This window comes from Salvia hispanica, chromosome 6 (genome assembly GCF_023119035.1).
Source record: "Salvia hispanica cultivar TCC Black 2014 chromosome 6, UniMelb_Shisp_WGS_1.0, whole genome shotgun sequence".
Taxonomy (NCBI): Eukaryota; Viridiplantae; Streptophyta; class Magnoliopsida; order Lamiales; family Lamiaceae; genus Salvia; species Salvia hispanica.
This window is the reverse complement of record NC_062970.1, coordinates 29,094,860-29,109,290: the sequence shown is the minus strand read 5'-3', so window position 1 is coordinate 29,109,290 and position 14,431 is coordinate 29,094,860. Positions and strand designations below refer to the sequence as shown.

At 33.0% G+C, this 14,431-nt stretch overlaps 1 protein-coding gene across 1 annotated transcript; it reads right to left on the bottom strand.

Annotated features, from left to right (window-relative positions):
• Positions 1 to 7,340: 7,340 nt before the first annotated feature.
• LOC125194287 (translocase of chloroplast 90, chloroplastic) lies at positions 7,341 to 11,443 on the bottom strand. The gene is made up of 3 exons (XM_048092427.1): positions 11,171 to 11,443; positions 10,102 to 10,257; positions 7,341 to 9,914 (listed from the first exon to the last, which is right to left on the bottom strand). Exons 2-3 carry the CDS (start codon positions 10,250 to 10,252, stop codon positions 7,669 to 7,671), a joined length of 2,397 nt encoding a protein of 798 aa, XP_047948384.1. The 5' UTR covers positions 10,253 to 10,257; positions 11,171 to 11,443; the 3' UTR covers positions 7,341 to 7,668.
• Between the last annotated feature and the right edge of the window lie 2,988 nt (positions 11,444 to 14,431).

Sequence of the window (14,431 nt, the reverse complement as noted above, 5' to 3'; positions counted from 1 at the left end):
CCACATTATTCTTTTAATCCTGATTTTTAATTCACTAATTATTCCCTAATTATTTTAACAAAATATTCTTTTAAAATTAGAATTAAATAAATAATTTAAATATCTTTTAAAACTAATTATTCCCTAATTAAATAAATAATTAGAATTATTCTCATCCTCCGCCGCCCACGAGTGCCTCTCCGCCGTTCTCTCTGCCTACCACCGCCGCACTCACCTCCAAGAGAACCTCTTCTTCGACGGCCCCAACGCGGAGCTGGCATCCAACTTCGCCGCCCTCCGCATCCGCTTCTACGACCTCGACTCCCGCTGCGTTCTCTCGCTAAAATCGAAGCCCCAAATCTCAGGCGGAATCAGCCGCATCGAGGAGCAGGAGGAGCCTCTCGACCCCACCGTCGGCCGCCACTGCGCCGCCGATCCATCGCGGCTCCTCCTCATCGAGCCGTCCGACATAATCAGGAGGGTGAGGGAGGAGTTCGGTTTGGGCGGGAAGGGTTTGGTCTGTTTGGGGGGTTTTAGGAACGTGAGAGGGGTTTACGAGTGGAATGGGCTCAAATTGGAGCTCGATGAGACGCTCTACAGCTTCGGCATGAGCTATGAGGTCGAATGCGAGAGCTCCGACCCCGATGAAGCCATGAATTTGATCCAAGGGCTCCTGCAGAGTAATGGAATTGAGTATCAGTATTCGGATAAATCGAAATTCGCCGTTTTTCGATCAGGAAAGCTACCTGGAATATTTGTTAAAATAATTAGGGAATAATTAGTGAATTAAAAATCAGGATTAAAAGACTAATTTGGTCAAAATCGGATTAAATCCGTTGGCCGTTAAATTTTTAACGGAATTTTTGACGGAGGACCAAAATGATCAAATTGTCATATGTGCAGGACCAAAAAATTCACAAGATAAAGTTTAAGACAAAAAAGATAAAATGATCATATGTTCAGGATTAATTTTAGCTTTTACTCTAAAATAAAAGTAGAATGAGATGGTAACGATAATATATAAGATATTTAATGGTTAAAATGATGAGGAGTAGTAGTATTTTATTTTTCTTGCAACTTCTCTAATTTGTTTCACTGACTTCAGATATTCCTAACGTAAATGGATGATTTATTTGCTGTCAAGTGATTTAGATATTTTCATATCCAACGCGACTTCATTGTTTTCTTGTATATTACAGAAAAGCTATGTTTGAAGATTTTAGTATAAGAAAGAGAATTTCAGATTTAATTCAAATTCAAGATAAAAGAAATCTCTTTCTCGCACTTAATATCGATGCAAATGCAGTAATTAGACCATCTCCAACGATACACTAAATATTAATTAAAATTTTAATACAATTGCATTTGTATCTCGCACCTAAAATAAGATAGATAATTAGCTTCTAGTACTTCAAAACCAATTGATTTCGGTTTCTGAGTAAAAAATACTCACTCTGTCCCAAATTTGTAGTAACATTTTGCCATAAAAGTCCGTCCCATATTTGGAGTAACATTTAGAATTTACCATATTTGCACATAAAACTTTACCCCATTATTCAATAAAATTACACCCAAATGTCATTATCTACATTAAATTAAATCAAAACAAAAATAAAAAACCAAAAAGTCAAAGAGGGACCCACCTTCAACCAACTAACTTCATTTGTTATACACTTCATCATCTCACTTCATTTATTACACACTTCATCATTTCACTCTACCATCTCATTTCATTTATTACACACTCTACTTCTCACCTCATTAATTATGCACTCCACCAATTCCTTAAAGTCCGTGTCATAACTAAATGTTACTACAAATGTGAGACGGAGGGAGTATATATTTTTAGGTTTACATTAAACCAAAACTAAAATATTTGTGAGTATAAAAGCATAATAGAGAGTATATTCTTATAGTGTAAATGGTTGGAGTAAAATCATTTGATGTGACATTTATATTAAAATAAGTTTGAGTTTTGTGTAAATGGTTGGAGATGTTTTTAGGAAGCAGAGGTGACAATAGTTACAATTGGTGAGAGTTGCAAATCACATAAATATAGAGAATTTATGATGTTTATACCGTATATGTTTTGAAAAAATTGAAAGTTTATTTAAAAAATGAGAATCGCTCCAAAGTTCACGTATTTTAGTGCATTTATCTTACTTGTCATAAATGAAATTTAAAAAAAAAACAAAGATTGAGATTGAGATCAGGGCTTGTAATTCAAATATCGGGTTTCATGTATTAGACCATCTCCAAGGGCAAATAAAAATTTAAAATAGGATAGATAATTAGTTCCAATAGTACTAAAAAGCCAATCACATTTTTGGTTTTGGGAAAAAAAATACTACCTATTTTTAGGTTTATACTAAACTCAAATCCAAAAGTTTTTCAAACTTTGTGAGTAAAAAAAGAATAATATAGAGAATGTTATTTTAAGTTTGAGTTTGTGTAAATGGTTGGAGTAAAATCATATTTGATGTGATATTTACACTAAAATGGATTTGAGCTTAGTGTTAATGGTTGAAGATGCTCTTACCCGGACCATCCCGATATATAGATTCTCGGTTATTTAATTCTGTAAATACGAGTTTCAAGTAAGGGACTAGATGCTAAAATTGATAGGGTTTGGGGTATCAAGTATACTCATATTACTCGATTAGCTTACCCAGTACTATACTATTTTAGTTTTTCTGTTCCACTTTTCATTACATTTTCCATCTGTTTGTTGTCACTTTGAACAATGAATCCTATATCAATCTTTCGTGTATTTTACACTTTGTTGTCACGCTGAGTGCTAATTAAGTACATTCCAATTTTGCTTTATTTTGCATTTGATATATTGCATGATAATCTTTAGGCAAATGCATAGACCCAGATGGAGATACCCACCCGCATTGAGTGATTTACAAATTACAATGGGTTTTACGAGTACTTGGTTAATCATGTAAGTCTGCTGATTTGTAGATATTAAACATTAGGGTTTTATTATCAAAATTGTATGAATATATATGAGTTGTATAGTTTTACCTTGAAAATTCACGCCATGAGGCGTATAAAAGCTCACTAATATTGTTTAAGCCTTTAAGAAATACTCTCTCCGTCCCCGATTAAGAGTCACACTTTTCCATTTCAGTCTGTCTCCAATTAAGAGTCACACTTCATTTTTACTATAAATAGTAAGTATGTCTCATATTCCACTAACTCAATTCACTCATATTTTATTGTAAAATCAATATAAAAAATGGATCCCACAATCTACTAACTTTTTCAACCAACTTTTATTTATATTTTCTAAAATTCGTGCCTAGTCAAAGACTCCTAATCAGGGACGGAGAGAGTAGAATTTATTTCATTCATTTTTACATAATAAATCTGAACTCAATTCGAACTAAATGAAATGTATTAACAACTACTAATGTATAACTATATTTTCCATGTTTTAACACCTCAATAAAATAACTATATTTTCCATTTTGATCTTATTTAAATGCGGTCATCATTATGTTTTATTACTCCATAATCTAGATTCTAGAGCAAGAGTTCTAATGATTAGTCAGGTCTTACCTTTAAAAACGTTGCTTTCATTATCTTTCTAAACTCCATATTGGGATATTATGGAAGAACAAGTGATATTCATTAAACTCCATATTGGGATATTTTATTTTATTTTATATTTTAATTATTGGCGTGTATTAAAATTTTAATTAATAAAAATTCAATATGTACTGATATATGCGATGGCAAAATCCAACGGTTGAGCAAGAAAGTGGCTGAGCTAGAGTATCTCGCATTTGACAGATCATGAATAAATGTAGATATGGTTATCCAGAAAGAAAAAAATTGAGCACTTAATACCCTTGAGATATACTGTAATTGTATTTTAGTTTTGTACGGAGTATTTTATTAAAACTTTTATGAAAATTTAATTTTAATTATATTGCCGGTGGCCCATTAAATATATATCCAGTCACTATATATAGCTACCACGCTATCATGGATCACGTGTTCAGTTTGAGTTTTCAATTCCAACAATAAATATGTACGTACATTTTGTTTACCATATCTTATTAGAATATCTCACAACATTTTCATTTATAATTTTTACACTTACATGATGTGTCACGTCATTAATTTGGCATATTTTAGCTCTAGGGGCATGTCTAAACTTTATTTCTAAGTTCTAACAAATTTTGGTGGATTTGGGATTTGGGATTTATGATTCATGATATTATATTTACCTCTTGATCTTACTTAAATAAGAAAAAAAGTATTTCTTACTCTTTATATGACTACCCCAACTTTTGCAAGCATTATTTATTACTTGGAACGTTTTAAACTTTTTTTTTTATATAAAACAAGCTGGGCACAATTAAGAAAACTGAAGAATTTGTCGCAAATAAGAAACACTTAATCTATTATATAGCAGCCAAATATTCATACTTCCTCCGTTCCACATTAATGAAGGCAATTCTTTTCATCTCGAAGATTAAGAAAAAATGTGTTAGGTGAATTAAGTAAAGAGTAAAGTAGGAAATGGAAAAGGTAGAGAGATGTAGATAGAATAAAGTAAAAGAGAGTAAAGTAAATGAGAAGAAATGTGTTGAGTTTTACTAAAAAGGGAAATGACTTCATTACTATGGAACGTACAAAAATGACAAAATGACTATATTACTATAAAACGAAGGGAGTACTAGCAGAGTGCCATCCAAAACATGAACTTTTCTATGAAAGCTATACACATAATAAAAGAGAAAATTTGTAGTATGCGATGACTTCTGTAAGGAAAATCCTAACAAATAACACCGAGATTTGTTGTTTTAGTAGTAAGCAAAAGAGATGATTAATCTAAAAAGTAGTAGTACTTTGTCCGTCCTAGTATAATTGAGTCGTATTTCTTTTTGGATTGTCTCAAGGTAGTTGACTCATTTCCTATCTCCTCTAATACTTTATCTTCTCTAATACTTTACTCTCTTTATTTCTCTTACTTTATCTTCTCTTATTTTACTCTTTTCACTTTAACTTTTAGGCCATGTTTGGTTGGCGGGAAAGTAAAGTTGGCAAGGAAAATGATTCCTGGAAAAATGAATCCCGAGAATATGATTCCTAGTAACATTACTTTCCTGTGTTTGGAGAAATATCAAGATTTTAAATTTATACTTAATTTAAACACCAAACTAAAAATATACTTATTATTTTTTTATTTATAAAAAAGAATAATATTGTAAAAATTTTAATAAATTATTAATTATAAATAATTATAACTATATTATTTTATTTATCATTACGATGGATAGTTTAAATATGGATTATCCATCATAATATATAATAATATAATTATAATTATAGTTACATGGAGTATTATACTCATTTATTATAATAATAAATATAATGATTATTATATTATAATTATAACATTTACAGATATTATAATTGAATAAATTTATAAATTAAAATTGCACTATGACTTTATTGATTAATAATTAGTTTATAAAATATAATAATTATTATTCATTATACAATTTATATTATATAATTATATTTTAATTATTAATAAATTATTAATTAATATTATGAATTATTATAAAATATATTTATAATTATAATAATTTTAATTATAGTTATTTACTATAGTGAAATTAAGTATAATTTATAATTTTAAATTATTTTAAAATAATAGTAATAATAATAATAATAATAATAATAATAATAAAACTATACTATATTGCTTAAATATGTAAGAATCCTAAAACTGGGGAAAAGAATACTTAGGAAAAGTTAGGATTCAGAATCCTGGAAAGTTGTACTAACTTTCCTTGTTCTCAAATTCTGATTACTTTCCCAGTTTGATCAAAAACTGAAACAAACGCAGAAATTTAAAATTTAAGGAATCAGATTACTTTTCCAGACAGAATCCTGGCAACCAAACATGACCTTAACACGTCAATTTTTCAAATCTCATGAGTAAAAAATATATTTCAATTAGCTTGGATGGAGAGAGTATTATAGTAATCCATCCGTTTCATAGTCATAGAGTCATTTTGCCATTTTGGTACGTTCCATGGTAATAGAGTCATTTCCTTTTTTAGTAAAAGTCAACACATTTTTCCACATCTACTTTACCCTCTCTTACTTTTTTCTCTCTTTATCTCTCTACCTTTTTTTCATTTTTCACTTTATTCTCCCTTTACTTAACTCACCTAACACAATTTTTCTTAATCTCCGTACCGAAAATTTTTGCCTCCATTATTATGGAACGGAGGGAGTACTACTGAATAAATGCCTCAACTATGTCTATGCCTATGTCAAGTTGTCAACTACAGATAAGAAGTTGGCAATGAATTCATTGTTGTACAAACTTGAATTCGCCAGAAAAGCTGTATACTTATATCAAATCAACGTAGGAGTAATAATACTGTGGAGTAGTAGGAGTATATTCTGTGTGTCCTAGTGGACGACCAATTACTGAACCACATTCAATAAAAGATGTCACCTTTTTTTCGAGTTTTTTCTTTAACGGCCCACTTGTCGGCCGAGTTTTTTCTTTAATGATCCAGTTGTTGGTCCACTTGTTAGTCGTCGCGGACAATATGAAATTTTTAATTTTATTAACTTTTTAAAAAAAATTTAAAATAGGTTATATTGTTTATTAAAATAATTTATTATATTTTTTTTTATCTCTCTTACTTTACTAGTTATCCATTAAAATTCGCGTCAAACTAAATATCTATACTTATATGGTTGCTCATTTAGTCATTTATATAGAGAGAAAAATGATAGTAAAGTACTCCCTCCATCCGCGAATGGGAGTCTCATTCCTATCCGGCACGGATTTTAGGAAATATTAAGAAAAGTGAATGGAAGAAAGTTAGTGGAATATGAGTCTCACTTGTATATATTAGTTTTAAATGATATGTGAATGGAGTGAGTTAGTGGAATGTGGGACCTCGGCCCTTTACTATTTATGGTAATTATGAACCGGGACTCCTATTCGTGGACGGACCAAAATGGAAAAACGAGACTCCTTCGCAGACATATGAAGTAAAGAGAGAGAAATTTTTGTTCATAAATAGATATAGACATGAAATGAATGAAGTATTTTTGATGAATGAATTATTATCAAATCAGGTCTAATCCCGAATATATGACATGATTTGAAGATGCCCAACAGGTCAACAACTAACACAAGCATACAAAAATTTAACCGAGTCACAGTTAACTTGTTTACTACTAGTAGTGTAGTATCTCAAAAGAAAAGAGTTAAATCGTTCTATGTTTATCGTAAACCAAATGAATGAGACGAATTTATGAAAATATCAAACGTAAGCATCACAGATAAAGAAATTCAAAACCCATAAACATGCAAAGAAACATTTTTATTTTATATAAACTCCTAAATTTCCTCTGTCCATTTTTGCGAATGATGCCCACTCCATAAACAAAGGAAAACAAAAGATACATCAAAGTTTTCCTATTGTATTTCGTACAACGATTTTCTCCAACAAAATCTTCTCATCACAGCTAACAAAATTGAATAACTTCTGCACAGAGATCATCTCTATCGCCTGTCAACATCACATTTGCAGTTTCTTTTTCTTTCTTTTTTTTCTCTTTTTCATCTATGCATGGCGAAAGTTAGTCTCAAAGATGCTTGCCAAAAACATCGATCATCGATGTTAGCTACAAATATCACCCTATTTCCCGAGGTTCTTTACATGACTTTTTCTTCATCAGGCTTCTTAGCACCGAGATAAGAGCAATCAAAGCTACTTCCATATGCTCGGAGCTATTTACCTTCACACTTACCTGACCCATTTTTCGGCTGTTCATATTGGCGTTCACTGACATTCTTGTGCCACGGCTCACTCTAAAGTCGGATTGTACATTCCCACCCAGCACCATCTCTTTTCCGGAAGAGAGAATCGACATGGATAGAATCACTTTCTCGTCTCTCACAGGGTAGTCCTTCCCCTTCAAAGTGGCTTCAATCGTTCCACCATAAGCCACTTGCCCAACATTCGTCATCCCACCAACGTTCATCTTCAAGTTCAGCCTCTTTTTGGTGAAGATACTGTCTTCAATCTTGGCACCGTAGTAATACTTGTCCCCAAAAGACATCACAGAGACGCCACATTCAGCAACGTTGCAGTTGGAACTCTTTAGCTTTGCGTTGCTTCGAAGTGTATATATCAATTCCTTATTGGCGGATTGGACATCAAGACCTATGGCATAGATGGGCCCTCTAGGGTCTAAGAAAGCCGCCGTTGATTCACACTGCACGTTGAAGTCTTGTTTGTCCTTGCTCATCTGTCCTGCAACACAGGTAATCACATTCTTATTTACTTCCGAAGCCATCTCAATGTTGATTCCATCAAAGCCTACATCATGGTCCCATCCATGAGGATCCAGAACCGGCCTCGCCAATGACTGGTCCCTCGTGACAACACAGCGGAATCGATGCACGGGGGAATCCGAATCAAAACTCAGTGGGATAGCCATTTCTGGTAGCTCAAATGCCTCGGGAGATCCAGGTTGATCGTCGGGGTTATCATCAGAGGCTACAACATCACCTTTCTGCTTTCTTCTGATGCATTCTTCTTTCAGCTGTTTCTTCATGTAAAGGGTCTCCCTGTAATCCAACTCATCAAGATAATCCTTTTTCTGAGAAGGTTCTAACTTTTGGAACTGAGCATGAGTCAGAATACGGATAGGAGGTAACTGATCGTACTCATCTTCATCCTCCATGTCGGAGAGAGAGAGTTCATCAAGTTCACAATCTGCTCCATCCAGGCTCAGTTTGAGACGATGTTTAAGTAAAGATGAGAGCAGATGAGGTAAAGAAGGCAATCGGGTATTACCCAATGGTCCCAACTGTATGCTGTCTTCAAATTGCAAAAGAGCATTAACATCACCAAGTATTTTGGTGCATATACACAATAACATGAACTGGGACATCCATGCCTGTCCATTAGGAAGAACCTTTTTCCCAGTGTTATCCACTTTACAGTAAGGATGATTCTCCACCAAAATTACAGGATTTTCAAGCTTCGTATCCAATGTTGCCCGATGAATGTGGTGTTGCACCACCTGTTTGCAGTAACTGACGTATGAATCATAGCTTACAGGAAACCCGTTTTGACCTTCAGGAAGTGCTGCACAGGAATGAGTCATAACAATTTGGGTGCTGAACCAAATTGCAGGACCAAGAATTTCTGTAACAAGCTTCAGTAATGGAAAATCACTATCACCCATGTGAATCAAATCAAAGCGTTCAAAGTACAAGATTACATCTGGGCGTGATTTACGAATAAACCGCTTCACAGAGTGCAGGATTTTCCGATTTTTTGTGTCAGAATTTGTTGAAGAAGGCAACAGGCCAGGAGTGTCAATAAATGATATCTTCATGCCATATACATTTCCCACAATCTCACGAACCTGATCTGTTGCAGGCTGAAATGCATCCGTGGCTACCTTTGATTCACCAAGTATGGAATTTATTGTGGAACTCTTACCAACACCAGTTTTACCCAAAACAAGAATCTTAAGAGAGAAGTCCAGTTCTGGTTGACCTATTTCTTCTTGCTCAGCAGCTATAATCCGAGCACTGTCACTTTTAAGGTTAGCTCTTTCTAGATCAGATTCCCCAGCACGTATCAAAGTTGCCAGGTGGATCCGATATAAAACTTTTGCCACTGTAAGATTATCTACTGATGGGCCAAGCCGTCGAACAAGACGTAAAAATTTAACTTTCAGAGCTTCAACCTTGGCGACAGGGTCTAAACTCTTCTTCTCCTCACTACTGCTGCGATAAGATCCAGAAGAACTTTCCACTTGTGGGAGCATGTTATTCCGTTCCATCTCAAGATCACTAGATGGCTGAGATGTTTCAGTTGAAACTGGACGTGAAATAAAATTGGCATTGGTTCGAGTAAAACCTGATGCATGAAATAGCAAGCGGCTGCTGTTAGACAACAACTCTATTAGCTAGCACAAAACCTATAAAAATTGTAGTAGCACAACTGTACAAGATAGACGAAAAAGGATATTCACTGTAACTATTTTATTTATCATGTGTGAAACACGCAAAAATTGGAGATTATATAATGAAATGACATGCGGAACCTCTACTAGCAAGCTCTTCATCCTGAGCGTCCTGTGACAATTCATTTTGCGAGTCCTGTGACAAAAAACTTTCAGATGCTGACAGTGGTCTGGTGGCACCTACTGACTTGGATATCACTTGAGAGAAAACCCAATCCTTAATGCTTGTCATGATAACTGCATGTGAGTACAAATGAATTCTTTAGATAAACTTCAGTCAAAAGCGGCAAAGAGAACCATAAATGAAGGACAGGGTCACAAAATGTTCAGAAAGGCTTGACCACTTAAAACTGTAAACTAACAACACACCAATTTTAAATAAATTTAATTCAAATACCAAAGCATGTAAAGGGCTACTGTTATTTACTTGTTGAAGGAGACAAATCCAGTAGTAGTTAAAAATATCAAATTTGGCCTACTTGAAGCACAAAACACCATTTGTTAAAGAAATAATCTATTGCACATTCCACTGCTAATATCATCTGGACCTCTTTCCACTTCACAAGCACCTTAACAATCTGTCCACAATTTTGGTGAGAACGGATACTTATTAAGCGTCTCTGTATGAATCTCCAACCTCTGCCTCTACTGGATCTTTAGAAAAACCAAATATAATGAAAGTTCATAAACCTTTCATTGAGTGTGGAGGTCCAATGTTTGCTCTGGTTAGTATTCTAGCTTATTGGCTAACTATTAATCCTTTCCTATGTTCTATTCAGCAGCTGCATGACCCTTATGAATTGGCAAAGTGCAATCCAATCCCATTGTAATTGTAAATAACTACAACTTCACATATAAGTGGTTCAATTAGATAATGTAAATATTAGTGACTGGTTCCTATTTTCCTTTCATCAATCACATAATTATTAGGAATCTAAATAGTTGTTAGAGAAGAAAAGAAGTAGCTCAAATTAACAATATTGGCAAAGTATTGAAACAACTGATTAACAGTAACAATACTAGCAGCAATCAAAATATTCAAAAATTCGAAGCAGAATCATTTAGTACGCAAAGAATCTGTTAAGAAGAAAAAAAAATAATAAGAGCAGAGAGAAGCAGTGTAAAAGAGATTGAATTTCATGAAATTTACCTTATCGAAACGAGACTTGAAGCCTCCAATAAACAAAGATTCGCAGCTCCAACGAGGTCAAACGGATTTAAGAACGAAGCACAAATGCAACATATCCCCTTGCGAGAGATGAAATTAAAATGATTGCCGAGCTGGGCGGAGAAAATTATTAGTGAATTTAGGAGTAATCGAGAGAGAGATTTAAGGAAAGAAGAAGGGATTTTGGGGGCCAATCGGATAAGCGCAGAGAAGGATGATGATGATGATGTTGTATTGGTAATTCCAGTGTAACGATTGTGAGCCATCCATTCCCAAATCTTATGTCGCGTGGCTTTAACTCATATATAATGACGTAAATGTCCTCAAGAACTTTTTTCTTTAGTTCCTTCTTTCTCTACCTAGTCCGAATCACTTAATTCTTTTCCTACACCATCTCCTATTCCACTCCTTACAAACATAAAATATAATGATGGACCATGGACCCATTACTTATGTTTGTGAGGAGTGGAGCAGGAGATAATGTAGGAAAAGAATTATGTGATCTGGACCACTGCCTTTCTACCTTTTTTTATTTTTTCTACTACTTTTTTTTTTAAAAATTTTAGTAAGGAAAGCAAACCAACCAACAATATGAAATGTCTAATATATTTTGAAGGAGGCAAGTATTAAGACCTGATGGTGGTTAATCCTTTCTGCCTTTTTAAATACTCTCTCTCCTCCCGTCTGCGAAATGTTGTCCGTATTTGATTCGGCGTGTGTTTTGAGAAAAATGAGTAGAAAAAGTTAGCAGAATGTGGATTTCACATTTATATATTAGTTTTATAATAGAGTGTGAGTGTAATGAGTTAGTGAAGAGTGGACTCCATTTACCAAAAATGAAAAAAACAAACAAAGTGGATAACATTTCACGAATGAAAAACCGAATGACAAAAGTGGATAATATTTCACAAACGGAGAGAGTAGTAAGTACTATAGTCAGTGGCGAAGCCACGTTGGGGCGGGGGGCCCATAGTCCCCCAACTAATTTATGTTATAAATGCAAACTACCCTTTACATGTTATTTCAATGGTTCAATTGGTTGTAAGCGCCGTCTTATATTTGGATGCCCCGACTTCAGATGAATATTTAAACATTATAAAAAATTTGTTTTTTCCATCCATTATACTTGAAATCGAAAAATATTAATTATTTCAAGTTTCTGGCGTCACCTACATCGAACAAACCCTATATCTATTAATCGTGATGTGAGCCTCCCAACATAAAAATCCTAGCTTCGCCACTGACTATAATATGGAATTTGTTATGCGTACAAACATCCAAATTCTTTTGGAGGGGATCTTCTTTAATAATTTAGAAATTCGCAATCACTGACTTTTTTTAATATTTAATTAATTTACAAAAGTGAGGAGATAGCCTTCCGATTACTGTGCATTATTGTTTAAATAGATTCATAAATTTCATTCTGTTTTTAAACCCCAAACTATTTGACAATAGTATTTGATTGGGCCGGGAATAGTACGAAAGTGCTTGCATAAATATGAGGAGCCCAAGCTTAAGCCCTATTGGTTCAGGTGGAGAAGCGATGCTCTTAGTGTTGATTGCGTTTGTTGTGTCTAGTGAAGATTGAGATTAAACCTAACTAGTGTTATCACCCTGCATAACACACGTGCATAACACAGGACATAATATTTTCAAATAATGAAGATAAATTTTAAGATTCAAATAATGGAAATAAATTATAAAAATAGATTAAAAACTTAAGATTTTAAATAATGAAAGATAAATTCTAAGATTCAAATAATGAATATAAATTCTAAGGTAAGTAGATAAAAAAAGAGATATAAAGAAAATATAATGATATTTATAGATAAAAAATATGTGTTAAATTAAATGACACATTGCAAATTCGGATCCAGAAACACTATAAATAATTAAAAATATTATAAACAATAACAAAAAAAGAAATGCACTTCTCTCAACTCACTCTAAATGACACATTGCAAATCCGGATTCTAAATGAAACATTGCAAATTCGGCAAACGATTTTATACAATTTTAATTTATGATATGAGTGGAGTAAAATAAAATAAAACAAATTACAAAGAGAGAGATGTACAACTAAAGATTAAATGGTATGTGCTAGTTAGTAGGCCTGTCAAATTGGATACCCGCGGATACCCGATCCGAAATTTTCGGGTACCCGATCCCGAAATTCCAAAAATCCAATACCCGATACCCGACCCGAATTTGATTTCGGGTACCCGGATACCCGACTCGGGTATCCAGTCCCGAAAAATCGGGTATCCAATCCCAATTGTGATTTTGAATTTATTTTATTTTATTTTTGAAAATTAACTACAAACTTTTAGAATTTATTTAATATTATTTTAATTCAAATTTAATACAAAGTTGAAGTACTAGTATTCAAGTAAAAATAACTACAAACTTTTAGAAATACAAAATTCTTATAGTAGCTCGAATTTAAGAGAAAATAACTACAAATTTTTAGAAATACAAAATTCTTGTAGTAGTTCGAATTTAAAAGAAAATAACTAAAAACATTGAAAAATACAAAATTCATAAGTTATAACCATATTAACATCTTTTATCCATCCACAATAAGTCAATAACCGTCAAAATTCATAAGTTCAAACATTCATCCTTTATAAATACACAATTCAATAATTCATAAGAATCAAGATCTAACAATAATATCATCAAAAATTCAAAATATCACAAGTCAATGAAATTAAAATATAATTAAAAAAATTAAATTACATATCTTATATGCTAACTATTAAGTATTAATTAAATTATAGTTAAGAAATTAAATTATATTTAATTATAATAAAAATATAATTTATTAATTTTAGAAAATAAATCGGATAAATCGGGTAATTCGGGTATACCCGATCGGATATCGGGTAACCCGATACCCGATAATCTAAAATTCTCACTACCCGATCCCGATCCGATATCCGAAAAATCGGATTTCGGGTATCCAATTATCCGACTTTTTCGGGTTTGGATATCGGGTATCCAATACCCGATATCCATTTTGACAGGCCTACTAGTTAGAATAAGATATAAAGGAAAATGTGCGACTAAGGACCAAATAAAGGAAAATGTGCGACTAAGGACCAAAAGGAAAAAAAACATATAATTTGAATAAATAAATAGTTCAACAATTTTGTTCAACAAAACATAGATATTCATAAATAGGTACAAAAACTTAGAAATATTAGTACGACCGAAATAAACAATTATTAGTACTACCGAAAT

Bases quoted from the DNA above. Each gene is read 5' to 3' on its own strand.
- LOC125194287 (XM_048092427.1), bottom strand. From the start codon at position 10,252: ATGACAAGCATTAAGGATTGGGTTTTCTCTCAAGTGATATCCAAGTCA. The intron at 9,915-10,101 runs GTTCCGCATGTC...TTCATGCATCAG, and splicing joins TGAAGAGCTTGCTAGTAGAG to GTTTTACTCGAACCAATGCC.